Source organism: Phoenix dactylifera, chromosome 2 (assembly GCF_051530095.1).
Source record: "Phoenix dactylifera cultivar Ajwa chromosome 2, Ajwa_hap1_PhDact_Kaust_v1.1, whole genome shotgun sequence".
Lineage (NCBI taxonomy): Eukaryota > Viridiplantae > Streptophyta > Magnoliopsida > Arecales > Arecaceae > Phoenix > Phoenix dactylifera.
Genome location: NC_143191.1, coordinates 42,042,047 through 42,056,135, shown reverse-complemented (window position 1 = coordinate 42,056,135; position 14,089 = coordinate 42,042,047). Strand labels below are relative to the sequence as shown.

The 14,089-nt window shown below is 36.9% G+C and overlaps 1 protein-coding gene across 4 annotated transcripts in view; it reads left to right on the top strand.

Annotated features, from left to right (window-relative positions):
• The first annotated feature begins 1,104 nt into the window (after window positions 1-1,104).
• Window positions 1,105-14,089, top strand: part of LOC103712742 (WPP domain-interacting tail-anchored protein 1-like) — a 31,494-nt gene continuing 18,509 nt past the window's right edge. The window contains exons 1-6 of one of the 4 annotated variants that reach the window (XM_008799351.6): window positions 1,106-1,563; window positions 1,708-1,773; window positions 1,863-2,043; window positions 9,467-9,977; window positions 10,066-11,273; window positions 12,786-12,950. In XM_008799351.6, the coding sequence (XP_008797573.4) occupies window positions 9,476-9,977; window positions 10,066-11,273; window positions 12,786-12,950 (1,875 nt within the window). In that variant the 5' untranslated portion in view covers window positions 1,106-1,563; window positions 1,708-1,773; window positions 1,863-2,043; window positions 9,467-9,475. Of the gene's footprint in view, window positions 2,044-9,466; window positions 9,978-10,065; window positions 11,274-12,785; window positions 12,951-14,089 lie in introns of all 4 variants that reach the window. The other 3 variants (XM_039127453.3, XM_088716486.2, XR_015975622.2) reach the window with 3 other exon arrangements.

The window sequence follows — 14,089 nt, the reverse complement described above, 5'->3', positions numbered from 1 at the left end:
TATAATAGGGCAAAGCCCTCCCAAGCCTAAGGCCGAAAAACAAGAAACTACAATGTTCAAAGATCTACGATGTCCAAATGGTGCCTCTCTAAGGCTTATTTATAGGCTTCTAAGTCCCCATGTGGCTGCCCAAAGAAGAGGCTAAGGCATGGCTTCCTAAGGCCTAGGCATGGCCAAGGCTTAGGTGATATGTGGCACAAGGCTGCAACCTTGGTATGGTGGTTGCAGCCCTTTGACATGGCTGATGGCATGGCTGCAGCATGGCTGGGCTGTGGCTGATGTTCTGCAGTGGCTGGCAGGGTGTGGCATGGCTTGGCATGGTGGCTGGCTGTGGCAGGGTCATGGCAGGCTGCAGGACATGGGCTAAGGCACTGCTGGCAGCAGGCATGGCGATGGCAGGCCAATGGCAGGTGGTTGGCAGGGCATGGGCGTGGCTGCAGGGCCATGGACATGGTTGACAGGCGGGGCAGCATGGCCGACAGGGCTGACATGGCCTGGCCTTGGCAGGGTTGGCAGGGGCTAGCTGACCATTGCCTGGCGCTGGGTAGGCCAGGGCATGGCCTTGGCAGACCTCTGCAGGCGTCCAGCATGGGCGTGACAGGGCTGGCCTGGCGCTGGGCGCGCACAGGCCATCCTGCCGCGCGACATGGGCATGCGGTACGGCGGCCACGTGCGCAGGCGGGCGGGCGCCGCCTCGGCTTGGGCGCGGCTTGGGCCGCACATGGGTGCGCCGTGCCTTGGCCGAGCCTTGAGGGTCTTGGCTTGGCCAAGGCTTGGCCAAGTGTGAAGGGGGTTGGACAAGGCTTGGCGAAGTATGAAGAGGCTTGGCCAAGGAAGAACGGGCTTCAGCCAATGCTCTCCAAACAAAATAGTTGATCCGTACCTTATTCTTGATCTTAGCATGACCTTCCATTATCCTCCTCTGGGCCGGGATTCTCCATTGGTTGAGGAATTCGGCGGTGCGGCGGGCTTGGATCCTCAATAGGGACTCTGCTACGATAATTAAGTAGATTCGGAGTGGGCATAGTGCTGCTGCCGGGATGATGCTGTTTTACGATATATATATATATAGATTTTTTTTGAGAGTATGACTCCATTCAAATCATTGTTGCTGACTAAATTGCCTTCTATGAGGTTTATTACGTCGGAGGTTTCCTCCGAAAGAACTACGTGTCTGCACTCTCCTTTTTCGCCAACTATTTTTTTTAAAATTTTATCCGCTGCAGGTGCCGTTGTACAAAATTAAAAAATAAAAAAAAAACCGCCGAATCCCGCTCTCCTCCTCTCCGCCGGAAAACCCTCTATTCCTCCCACCTCCTCGTCCTCAATGGTATCAAAGAAGCTTTCCCGTCGTCGTCTCGTCGAAGGTCGAGACACGGGCGAACAATTCAAGAACGTCGTCAAGAAAGAAGGCTCAATCTGTTAATAGCGCATTTCCTCCTGTTCTCTTTCACTTTTCTTGATTTCTTTTTGGATTGATCCAGGATTCTTGTGGACTATTTAGATTAAACCCTAGCAATCCATTTTGATATAGCATTAATTTTCCGGCGGATCCTGATGTTGGCATGATAAATCTGTCTTTCTTGATAGTTATTGTGTATCTTTCTTCCTTGTTTGTAGTTCTATATTTTCTGACTAATTCTGAGATCTGCTCTGGTTCAACCCTAGAAAACCAATTTATTTCTTATCTTTTTGCCATGGTTTCAGATTTCTGAGATTTTGTTGGCTTTAACCCGAGAAAATCAAATTTATGTCTTTCTTTTGTGCTAAGAGGTATGCGACATCTGTACTGGGTCTAACATTGCGGGTTTCTCCTTCTTTTTCCTCCGGGATTGATCTGATATTGTTGCAAACTCTTTTAGGTCAAATTCTAGAAACCTATTTTGATAGTGGCATCAGTTTCCTGGATTATGGTATGTATGCGTTTGTCGCATTTATTCAATCAGATAACTTTTTGCAAGTGTTTGTTCCTTTCTGTCAAGGTCTGAAGTGTTTGAGATCCGTCCCAAATCAAACCTAGAAGGCTCAAGCCACATTATCCAGGTGAGAAGTGCCAATTTTGATTTTCTGTAATTCCCAGTCCAATTTTGTTATTTTTCAATTCAGCATTCTGTTTTCTTTTTTTCCTCTATCATCAGATTTTCCTCTCCATGCTGGAAAATTATTGAGTTCTTGGTTGTTCTTGGAACTAATTTTTAATGCCCTAGTAAGGTTACAAGTTCCTTGTGGGTCATTTTTATGAGTCATTCAGAGATTTTTAGATAAAGCAAAGGATTCATTTTATATTCTTAAAATATGGGTTAGCTTTTTTTTTAAACTCATGTCAGATCTCTGTTCCACTGTAGAATTAAGGTTATTATAGCCCTTTTTTCTTGAATTTTAATCAAATAATGTTTTGTTCTTGTTTGATAGCATGTGATTTGAGATGTTTAGTTATACAAACATGATTGAGGATGTGTTCATAACTTTCCCAGTGAGCTCTCATTCTACTTTACCTTTTTTTTTCGCTATTTTCTGACAAAAACCCTTTCTTTTCTATAGTGAATGTAGCTTTTGCATGGGTACATCAAGGACACACTTGGCCAGGAAATGTCTCACTGCTGATTTTGATGTGTATTGTTCTATGATGGCAACATTCTCTAGGCATTTTGACATTCTTGAAACCTGGCTTCAGAGTCTTAAACTAAGCAGTCGGTGCCCTGCTTCAGTAGATCCCTTTGGTTTTCCCATTAGGCCCACCACTTGGCCCTCCACAATTTGTGGTTTATCTCCATGTGCCTCGCTCAATCTCCAAATCTCTTTAGCTACCATACATGGCTGTCCTGTGACATCCTTAACAAGTTTGACTTGCTTTGAACACTCGCTCTTGCTTTCTCTTGTGTTGTAAAAAAAAGAAAAGGAGTCTCACCTCTCCGCAACTTCCCAGTGGCGCATAAATCTGGAGCAGGATTAGAATGTATCTCCAATCTAATTTCAAAAATCAAGCTACTAACTAATGCTTAAGGCCCTAACTTCAGGCCTTTAAAATATCAAATATTAAATGACAAACTTTTCTACATATAAAAAAAAATTAAAAGAAAGAATGTGACTAAACTGCGCTGAGTATATGCCCGAAATACTTCCTCTCCCAAACTCTAAACTGACAATCAAATTTTGTTACACTTCCTCCTTCTCAAATTTCTTTATTTTCTACCCAATTTCTCCTAGCTTCCTTGGCTAATGCCAGATGGCTAAAGAATATCCGGAGCCTTAAATAGAGTCTGTTATTGCTGAAGTTTCCTTTTCAAATGGCATTTTGGTGAAGCCAACACGAATCACTATGAGTTTGTTCATGGTTACATATTTTTCTTTCTTTTTCTATTTTTATTTTATGTATTTTTAATATGTAAATTTGGGTATCTTTGGATATTGATATTAGTGCTCTCATATTATCATGCATGTATTGGCGAATGGTGAATAAGGCTTCATATGTTTATACTATCTATTGATTGAAAATTCATGTTCTTTTATGATAATGTCAATCAATATCTTAATTCATACTTTAGAATTTAGATTTTTTTTTTTCAAACTGCAGTGTTGTATCAATAATTACAATTTTACGCTTCCTTTCTATGTGGTTGATTATATATTGAATGATTTGAATTTAGTGAGATGATTCAGCTTGATCTAATTACAATTTTTAATTCTCAAAAAAATGATGTTAATTATTATTTTTTTGTCCATGTTAACAGGTTCAATAATTTCAAAATGACAAAATAGAACAAAAAGCTAGGACCTTGGTGGAGAATACAATAATTAAAAGATACAAGCACTACATATATGTATTGAGAATGTTTCTAATCTTGAAATTCATGTTAAGTAATATTTTAAAAAATATTTTTGTTAATTTTGTTCATTTAATAGGAGATGAATGTGATATTAGTCATAACACTTTGCCCCCCTCCCCCTCCATACAAATTCTAGCTTGGTCTCTGAAACTAAGTTTCAAATAATCAGTTTTCTTTTATATATTTTTGTGTAAAGATAAAAAATTATGCTTCTGCCTTTTACTTCTTAATGTTTCATGACTGGTGAAAAGCTGAAGCATCCCTTGACTTCTTTTTGTAAAAGGCTTCAGCATATCATTCTGCATTCTAAGGATTCTTTTGTCATATCTTACAAGTTAGATGTCTTCGGAAAAGGTTGAAGAATTGGTTGATATGCCGTATTGCAATTTTGAGAATATGTCCAATGACATGCTAAAGCATCTCAAATTTATGAAAATCCTTTGTGGTGGCCAGTGAATTAGTGATTCAAAAGTTTTATATGTTTTTATTAATTAATCGATAATCAAAACTTGCAATATCTTGGAAACAAGCACAAGGGCCAAAAATAGTAATACGAGACTCCTGAGGTAATACAAGATGATAGTAGTAGATAGCTTTCCTTGTTGTAGGAGTGCAGTTTCGGCAATTCTCATTTTGGTTGCTAAATCATTTTTCATTTTCTCGCATACTTAGGTTTAGTGAATGGCATTTACTGTATATTTCACATTTTATTTTGCCATTATCTTCAAAATTTAATTTTTCTCGATTTATGTTTCTAATTACTTTCAGTTGTTTCAATTCTTTGATTAGTTTAACTTTATTCAAGGGCATATCTCATATAACCATAATAGTCGGCATAACTTAAGACTTTTATCTGGCAACACAAAAAATAAAAGATCCCAAGCAAAATTATTAAAACAAAATGATGGTTCCCAAACTATATTCGAGTAATGTCAATGTTTCGTCCTCTAGTTTATCTGGCAAAAGCCCTCCACCGCATGTAAAGGTTACAATCTCACTCAGGCGAACATCACACAAATAACTTTTCATGCAGTGTCTAGTTCAAGGAAAATGGTGATTATGAAAACTCGATAGTCACCATTCAAATTCACTATTTGAATGTTTGTGTTTCCATGTTTATGGGCTTATCATCTCAAGCCATATTAAATATGTTCAAGAGTTTCATTATAGGTGTTTTCTTATGTTTTATGTTATAGTCAAAATCCTTCTAGTTTGCTACTGAAAGAATTTAACACTATTTTGTCCCTTAACTACTTGGTCGCCTTGCATAGTAAATTCTTTTGCTCATTCAACCTACTCAAGACGTAAAAATGCCAAGCACTTATCTTTTTCCACATGGAATCAATGTAGCATAAAACGAGAAATTGTAAAAAGGATGCATAGCCTAGGCTAAGAAAAAAGGCTCATATCAAAAAGTCAAGCAATCAACGGCTTGAAAAGCATCCAGAATTTACAAAGAGATTAAAAGATAAATGAACAAATTTAACTATACCAAATGATTCCTTCATCAGATAAATGATTCCTTCAATTTTTGTTGGGCAAAATATATACAATTTTGGCTTTGGTTAATGTTCTAATCTGTATACTATTGTTTGGATACTAATCATTATGTACCTACATTTTACAAAACAGCATTGTACTAGGTTGTTTATCATTCGCATACTAACTCGTGTAATGACTAGAACATGTGATTCAAAAGTATGATAAGCTGTCTATAGTCAATCATGATGGAAGAAAGAAAATCAATGATCACCAAGGACTATGAATAGAAGACGCCTTCTTTTATATTAAATAATATATTACTTTGAATAAATAAATAAATGCTATAGCTTGTTATCTTTGGACAAGGATATTGGCAGATCCTTCCAAATTTGATCCATTTACATGTCCACAGCCTTGGGAGTTGGGAGCCACTTTTTCTTATGTGTTTACTTGGTAGTTTCTGGTTCAAGAACTCACGTGATTAGTCCAGTCATACCAACCTAGACCTCGGCCATTTGCATTGACTAACCTCTTTCCTCTTGGCTGAAAAAAGAGGATGGTATGAGAGGAGCAAAGCAGGTTGGCCACTTCTCCTTTCTCCCTCCCTCTCCCCCCCCTCTCTCTCTCCTCTCTCTCTCTCTTCACCTTATCCCTGCTTCGAGGACTCTCCTAGATTTTGTCCTCACCCACCTTTCACTGGAGAACAAAAATTTTAGTGATTGGCTCCTCCCTTGGATAGTTGGAGCTCTCTTCTTGCTCCCTCTGGCCTCTCCTTGCCAGCAGATCTTTCTTTTCTCTAATCACCATTGAGGAAAGCAAGTTTCCATCTTTTTGCTTTTTTGATTTTATTTATTTTGAAAGATCCAAAGTTTGTAGAAAGATGAGTAAAATCTATGTTATATTGATCCTGATCCTTATGGGTGGAGAATTAATCTGATTGAAACCAATTCTTTTGGTTAATTTCCAAATATTTTGCAATTGCCGAATCTTGCAGTTGCTAATCCTATTAGTTATAGCTTTGAATCACAGAACTGTGGTTCCAAGCTGGATGTGATAGGGGACCAGATTCGAACTGATTTGGGGCCCTTTACTCAGAAGGATTAATTGTTGCAGAAGCATGATTCATGCTAAACTATTTGACATCTGGTATGCATTACAACGAAAAGATACAAATGGGTGCTCTGCTCTGAAAATGTTAAAAAATATCTTTTCTAAAATACATTACAGCGTTTTTCATTGTATGACATGGTGTTTATTTGTGTATCATTCTTTCCAAACACAATCAAAATAATATCCACTAAAATTTTCTACTGGATGTCTTCTATAGAAAGGATAATTTCTTCATTTCACGAGGAGTCAAGCCTTCTTAATTTTCTTAAGACTTGGAAGAGTCCAATTTCTGTTCATCAAGTCAGCTGATGTAAAAATAACAACAATAGTCAATCTGTGCATATCACAAGGTACATAGAGGGTGGATTTTCAATGGTTTGGGAGAGAACTTATTTTTTTCAATCACAACATCCAATAGATAATTGAATAGGGAATAAGTGTATTTAATCTTCAATGTACTGCAAGGTATGTAATAGACAAATCATGAACTGTTGATGTTCATGAACATATTTGATTGAAGAAGATATAGCTGTAATCAATGTTTAATGCACCAAAAGGAATAAAATAGATGCATGACTCCTGCTAAGTTAAATAGTACACCAAAAATGGAAGTTCTTCCCTACTTTACAATCAATCTTCTTTCATTTGATAGCCTTTTCGATACCTGTCATCTGAAATTTCTATGATATGATGGATCCAACTTAATAAACCAGGAAGGGAACCATATTAGTGCCTTTTTATCTTGGAGACATACAGCCCCCCCCCCCCCCCCCCCCCCCCCCCCCCCCCCCCCCCCCCCCCCCCCCGCGCCTCTTCTCTTTTGATAGTGGATTTTTCAGTCCATTGAAGATCCAAAGAAAGTGTAATACGTGTTTACAAAATCTAAATGATAAGATTTTCCATAAATTAATCAGTTATAGTAACCTGGAGGCAACCTACATGAATTTTTGACCAAACTACAACATGAGGTGATGAGTCTTAAAATCAAGGCATGCCATAAGGTTCGCTGCAAAATCATCCTCATATAGAATGTCAAGAGTCATATCCTTCAATGTTTGTGCACATTCTAGAGGGAAAGGCATGATGGACAAATTAACATTCGATAAGCATTTTCCTGGTCGATCAGGGAAAGCTAAAATATTTGTTGGAGAATGTTTTAGCTTGTGAGAATCAGTATATTTGAGGGTCTCAAGAAACTCATAGTTAATATAATGGCTGTTAGTTAGTATGGAGCCTTTCATATGCCATAACCTTATGTTCTTTTCTTTGATACAACAAAGAAGTATCAAGATGCCAGCTGATTGCGAATTTTTATAACTTTATCGAGAAATATTTCAGCTAAAACTAGCAACCAAAGCCCAAGTGACTGATATGGTACTTTCAGGGCTGTGTGGCATTATGTTTATTATTATATATTACCTTTGTGTTCAAAATATCAGTTGAAGCTATGACCATGCATCACACTAGAAATTATTTGGTCAAACTGTAACTTTTGAAATGGATGAGAAAAACAGTACAAGAAATTGAGGAATCTCTATAACTCTAACAAAGAAACATATAACTTTCAAAATCCTCGAAAGATCTGCTTTCTGATAGGAATTACATAGACTGACTGGCCATGTTGAGGCCCTTTGGTGTGTCATCATCTTTTGACTTGGACTTTAGCTTATTATTTGTTTCCAGCACATCTATAGAACCATTCTCCTACAATTTTGAGATTTCCTAAATATCCTAGCTACACCTCACTTTTAGGTAAGTAAACATTGAAAAAGATATGATGAACATTTTGTTGACCACATTATAGTACTTGTTTTCATTGGCTTTCTCGGGTGCCTCATATTACATGTCATGCTCATGACTCATCACATAGTGCATTATAGAGAGCTTCAGCATTATCTCCAAATTAGTTGGCTGAAAGATTGACATAGCATTACAGAACGTTTTAGCCATTATGCTAAAAATTTGTGCTGCAAACCACAAAATCTTAGCTGCATGTCCTTAAGTGGGTTATGGAATTACCTATAAGCCTTTGAAGACCGTCAACTTTCTTTTTCCTATAAAATGTGTTACGTTCAGTCAAGATACAGGAAGCTAAATGCATATCTTTAGATCTGTTAGTAGGTCTAAGCCATTAGACTATCCAACAATATTTATAATACAAGAATTAAAGTCACATAAAATGGCTATCCTGCTATATCTTTAATACAAGAATTAAAGCCACATATTTGTGGTTTTATTGTTCTATTTTCTGCTCTTAAAGTCTGCTTTTTGATTATCCAGTTATTCCCAGACTGCAGGAATAAATGCAACGTCAATGTCAACGGTCCTTGATATCACAGTTTAATAGCTTTGTACTGAATTTTGGAGCCAAAAGACATCCAGCTGATACTTGTAATAAATCCTTCATCCATAAAATTTTACGAGACCTACATCATAAAATTTTAGGAGACTTATCCAGATACAAAGATTTATGTAGCATCACCATGCAAATTGTGACCTTATTTAAGTAACAACCTTATCTGAACTTGCTTACTCCCTGGATGTCCATGTTACTGCCAAAGTGCTTTGCAGATAATACCCTGCCTTTTTTTGTTTTTTTTTTTTTAATTCTTTGGATCCCATATCTGGTGAAACATGGACGATGTTAAGCCTCTACAGAGCAAGTTGAAGAATGATTTGAAACTATCATATTATGTATTTTTGCTCCATAAATTGGATTTTGTAATTAATTTTAAAAGATCTTATGCCAAGGTACAATTATAGTTTTACATCATCATATTCATGGTCTAAAAACTTTCTATAGATTTATTATTTTTTAGAATTATTTTCTGAAACAAAAATGGACTCAAATTGTTGTAACTTTAGATGATAAAGTTTCTATGCTTATGTTTTTGAAGTTTTCTATGTCTGCTTACTGCGATCTTCTCTGCATCTTTAATTATTTTATTTTCCTTTAGATTTCTTAAATTCTCTGTCCTATTATTCACCACCTGTCTCACCTATCTCATGGATTTCCTGTAAATTTTTTGCTGATGTTCTTGAAACAGAATCTGGCCATGGCTATTGATAGTGAGTATGATAACTATTTACAAGAAGATGGGTCACCAACAGGAGAGAGAGTGAGTGGAGACACTGCCATGGCGGTTTTAACGAGAACAGAGCTGGACCTAGCATATTCTTCGGAAAAATTACTGAACTTGGAGATACTTTTGATGCAAGTGTCAAGCAGAGCAAGTGATTTTGAAGCTCTGACCACAGAGTATGAGGACATCTCTAATGAGTCCATTGAGAAGGCCTTTGAATTTGATGCTTTGTCTGGAATTTTGAACATGGAGGTCAAAGAACTAGACAACTTTATGGCTTCGCTCCAAATGGAAATCATGGATGCCCACCCGAAGCTTTCTTGGGATGACCACTTGGGAGAATCATCAATAAAAATAGAAGAGAAGTTGCGTGATGCTGAGGAATCCATAAAGCAGTTACAAGATTTAGTTGCTGATATTAGAATGCAATCAGCCAAGTTTGAAGGAACCCTAGCTTTTGCTCATAATGAAACTCGTAAGTCAAAATCATTTTCTTTGGAGCTATGTTAATGTCAAGAATGAAGATGGATTCAATTTCTAGATTATTGCATGCTTTTGAACAGGGACTGGTGGAGATGAAGAGATGGAGAATGGCCATTTTTCTTCCATGAATAGTAAGTGGAAACTGCAGACAGTGGATCAGCAAAGACATCTTCTACAGATACTGGAGAAATCTTTGGCCAGGGAGATGGATCTTGAAAAGAAGCTGTCAGATTCAAGATCTAATGAAGAGGACCTCAAATTAAAGCTGCACTATGCAGAAAGGGAGTCATATTTAATGGAAGAAACACTGGAAATGATTTTGGAGAAAATGTTTGAGGCAGAAAATGCTGCCGAGCTCCTTCTGGGCATTGCAAAAGAATTAATAGGAAAGTTCCAGATTGTTCAGCTAAACCTAAATGGGTCATTACATAGAGAATGTGAAATGAGAACCAAGTTGCAGGAAAGTATGACGAAATTATCTGCTGAAGAAAGTGCTCTGGAGAAGCTGAAAACTAGTTGTGCAGAACTTGATAACATCCTTGTAGTACAAGAAAATGGCCTAAAAGCCAGCCTTAAAGAAGCTGATTGTAAATGCATGCTTGTTAGTTCTGATGTCTTGACTTTAATAGAAAAGGTGAGAGCACTTGAGGAGCAGTTAAGTGAATCTGATATCCAGTTGCAGATGGCAAAGGCCTCTGTGGAAGCTAGTCAGGAACAGCAGACTTTGTTACATTCTGAACTTAGTCAGCTGGAAAATGTAATTGAGGGTCTGAAGGAAAATGTCTGGAAAACAGAAAGCAGGGCTGAAAGTGCAGAAGCTAGGCGTATGCAATTAACTAAAACTAACATGGAACTTAATGAGAAGCTAGGTTTACTTAGAAAAAGTGGATCAGAAAAGGCAATATTGTTAGAGACGAAGCTCAAGGAATCAAATAGACAGTTAGAACATGCAAAAGCATCTGTTGAAGCGATGGAGCAGCAGCAGAATATGTTATACACTGCACTTAGTGATATGGAACATATTAATAAGGAACTTAAGGGAAAGGTTGCAAAAGCTGAAAGTAGGGCTGAGAATGCTGAATCTAAGTGTACTCTGTTAACTGAAACCAATTTGGAACTAAATGAAGAGCTGGGTTATGTGAGAAGCAGATTGGAATGTTTAGAGACATCTTTGAATCAGACCGATGATGCGAAAGTAGCCACTGCCAAGGACATTGGTATCAGGAGTAAAATCATTACTGACCTTGTTATGAAACTATCATTGGAAAGAGAGTGTCTTCAATTACAGGTATGCTCTGATCACTTCCCTTTTCTTTTGCTTGTTTCCGTTTATGATTCTCACTAGTTTGATTAGATGATGAAGATTTTTTTTGATTGTTTACCTTCACTCTGTGGAAGAGGAATGAGTCTCCTTTCTAATCACGTTTTCATCTTTTCTTTATAGGGTATAATAGGCAATGTTTTATAAGACCATAGGCAGCAGAAGGGCAGCCAGGTAGCTGCCTAGCACCTAAGTGCTGCACAGGTGCCTAGGCATGCACCCAGAGGTCAAGGCAGCCCAAAATAGCAAATAAAAAAAAGGAAAAAAAAAGAAAAAGGCCAAAAAAAATTATAAACTAATGAATGAAAAGTATGATATCAAACAAGGTGTGATAGGCCACTGGGAACTACAACCAGGCAACATCTAATACTAGTTTATTAATCAGTCTCATCTTACATACTCAAAAACAATATACAATGTTAAGATGGGTGCCTAGGCACATCATCTAGGCGGCCAAGTCAGCCATCTTCTAAAACCATGATCATAGGACTGGGTGCACTTCTTTGTCAACTTGCTTAAATCAAGCACAACCTTGAAGTCCTTCATTTTTATATTGCTCCCAGAATGACAATGCGTAAAGTTCAACTTGATGCGTAGTTAAGGAACCTCCATAACACTTATCTTCTAGCTTTAACTATTTTAATGTTTTACATCATGAATACCCATGTGAATGTTTATTCAGATGGCGCATCATTGATTTCGCTTCAATAGGCTACATAGGATGCCTACATCAATATAGAGTCATTGATGATATATGTGAGAAGCCTAGACAATTACAAACTTGCAAGCTCCTATATAGAAATGTTCCATATTTTGGGACATTCATACTGGAAACAAGTACACAAATCATTCTATATCTCTTTTGGCCAATGCAGACATATTTTATGTTGTGTCAAAAAAAAATGCAGATATATTTTATCTCTTAGACCTTGGTAAGGAGATGTGCTCTTATTTGTAAAGGATTAGAAATAGAAATTGTTAAGTACACTTCGATCTAAATTCCATGGATTCCATGGAAGCATCTCGACAATTTCTTCAACTGGAAAAATTAACCCTTGATGCATAAAATATACAAGCAAGAAAGGGGATGGAGCTTGTTAGTTATGGTTATTTTTGTCTTCGACATTGGTTGCTGGAGATAGCAGATATTTGTTGCCTATACTCTTGTCTCACTAGCATGATGAACTGTTTTTGAATTGGATCAGTGCCTCAGATCATAAATGAATTTATGTTATCATAGATGTATTAAAACTACTCAAAAGTAAATGTGTATAAGTATCTTTATATTCTTGGATATGATTGAAAAGCTTTACTAACAAATTTAATTGTAAGTGATTTGCCAAAAATTTCAATCCAGCAGATATATACATTTACAGAAAGGCTTAGTTTTCAGATTGTCCTATGCACATTTCCTCATTTAATGTACATAAAGCTGCACTCTTTAAAAGCATGCATTTTTTTTCCTTTTTTTGCATGCAGATATCTGCATTAAGAAAAAAGAACAAAGTCCTGGCGGAGAGATGCAAAACAAAGGATAATGCCCCTATTACTCCGAGCCACAAGGGCAGCGATGATGGGAATGAATTTAGTATCCTAAAACAATCTGAAGAAGCATTAACAGAATCTTCAACTACAAATTTCCAGGTAGTCAATTTTTTAATATTCATATGTTTCTTTAATGAAGTAAGCTTCAGATAGGGAGATAATGATAGTTTTAAAATATTTTTGCACTGACATGTTAAATGTCAGTATTACAGAAGAATTTGGTTATCATGGTAGTCAAGTGGAAAATAATAATTTTTCCCAACTTACGCGCATATATTCGTGCAATGATATAGTTTATAGCAGTTGCAGGCTTCATGTTTGGTAGCAAGTACATGTGTATATGAAAAATTATTTTAGCATATGTTGGTATTTCAGTCATGTATGGAGACATAAGTGATGGGTTGCATCTGTCAGCATAATAAGCAAGTATGGATGCATGCATAAAGTTACTAGTTGTGCATTCTGAGAAGAAATATTGGAGGAGCGAACTCAGTTCTCTCAAAATAGGATAAAGATTCTGCAGAAGAGTCTTGAATTTTTGTACTTGTAATGGTACCAGAATGAAGTGGAATACATTTCTATGTCTCGGATTTAATTTTTCTATGATGTTTCTTACACAGCATATAACTATATCTGAGGAGGAAATTGAACTGGTTTGCAGTAATCTCTGACTAATACTCTTGGAAATTAGCTAAAATGAGTAATGGAGCCCCCTTGTGGAGCTCTATTTCACATCTTCAGATACACTTCTGGCATACATCCTATGTTATAGCCAATAGATTGAACTGCAGGAGTCTATAAGATTTTTCCTTTTCTTTGACCCTTCAAACTTATCTATTAGTTAGTCATTTCAGTTGGACAGCTGACTATGTTTACCATTGCTCCCTTCTTGAAAGAAATTAACCTTCTTGTTCAGATCTTCAAGTATTTCAGATGTCAATCTCTTTTGGCTCCAATTGGAGTAGAATAATCTTCTGTTTATGTCTTGTAGTGAATTTGGTTATCTACTTTAGCATACTTATCTCCAACATATCTTTAGAACCATGCTGTTGATGTAATATTCGTTTTCCACTTTGATTAGTATAGCAGGTCAACAACGATGAAGAGATAAGATCATTCCTTAAGTGACTTGATAAAGTTGATATAATCCATCTTATTGAACTTGTTGAGAATTTTATAGGCTCTTTTGTTTTTATTTAGCTTGGATATGTGATGAATTAGTGCCATTTATACATCAT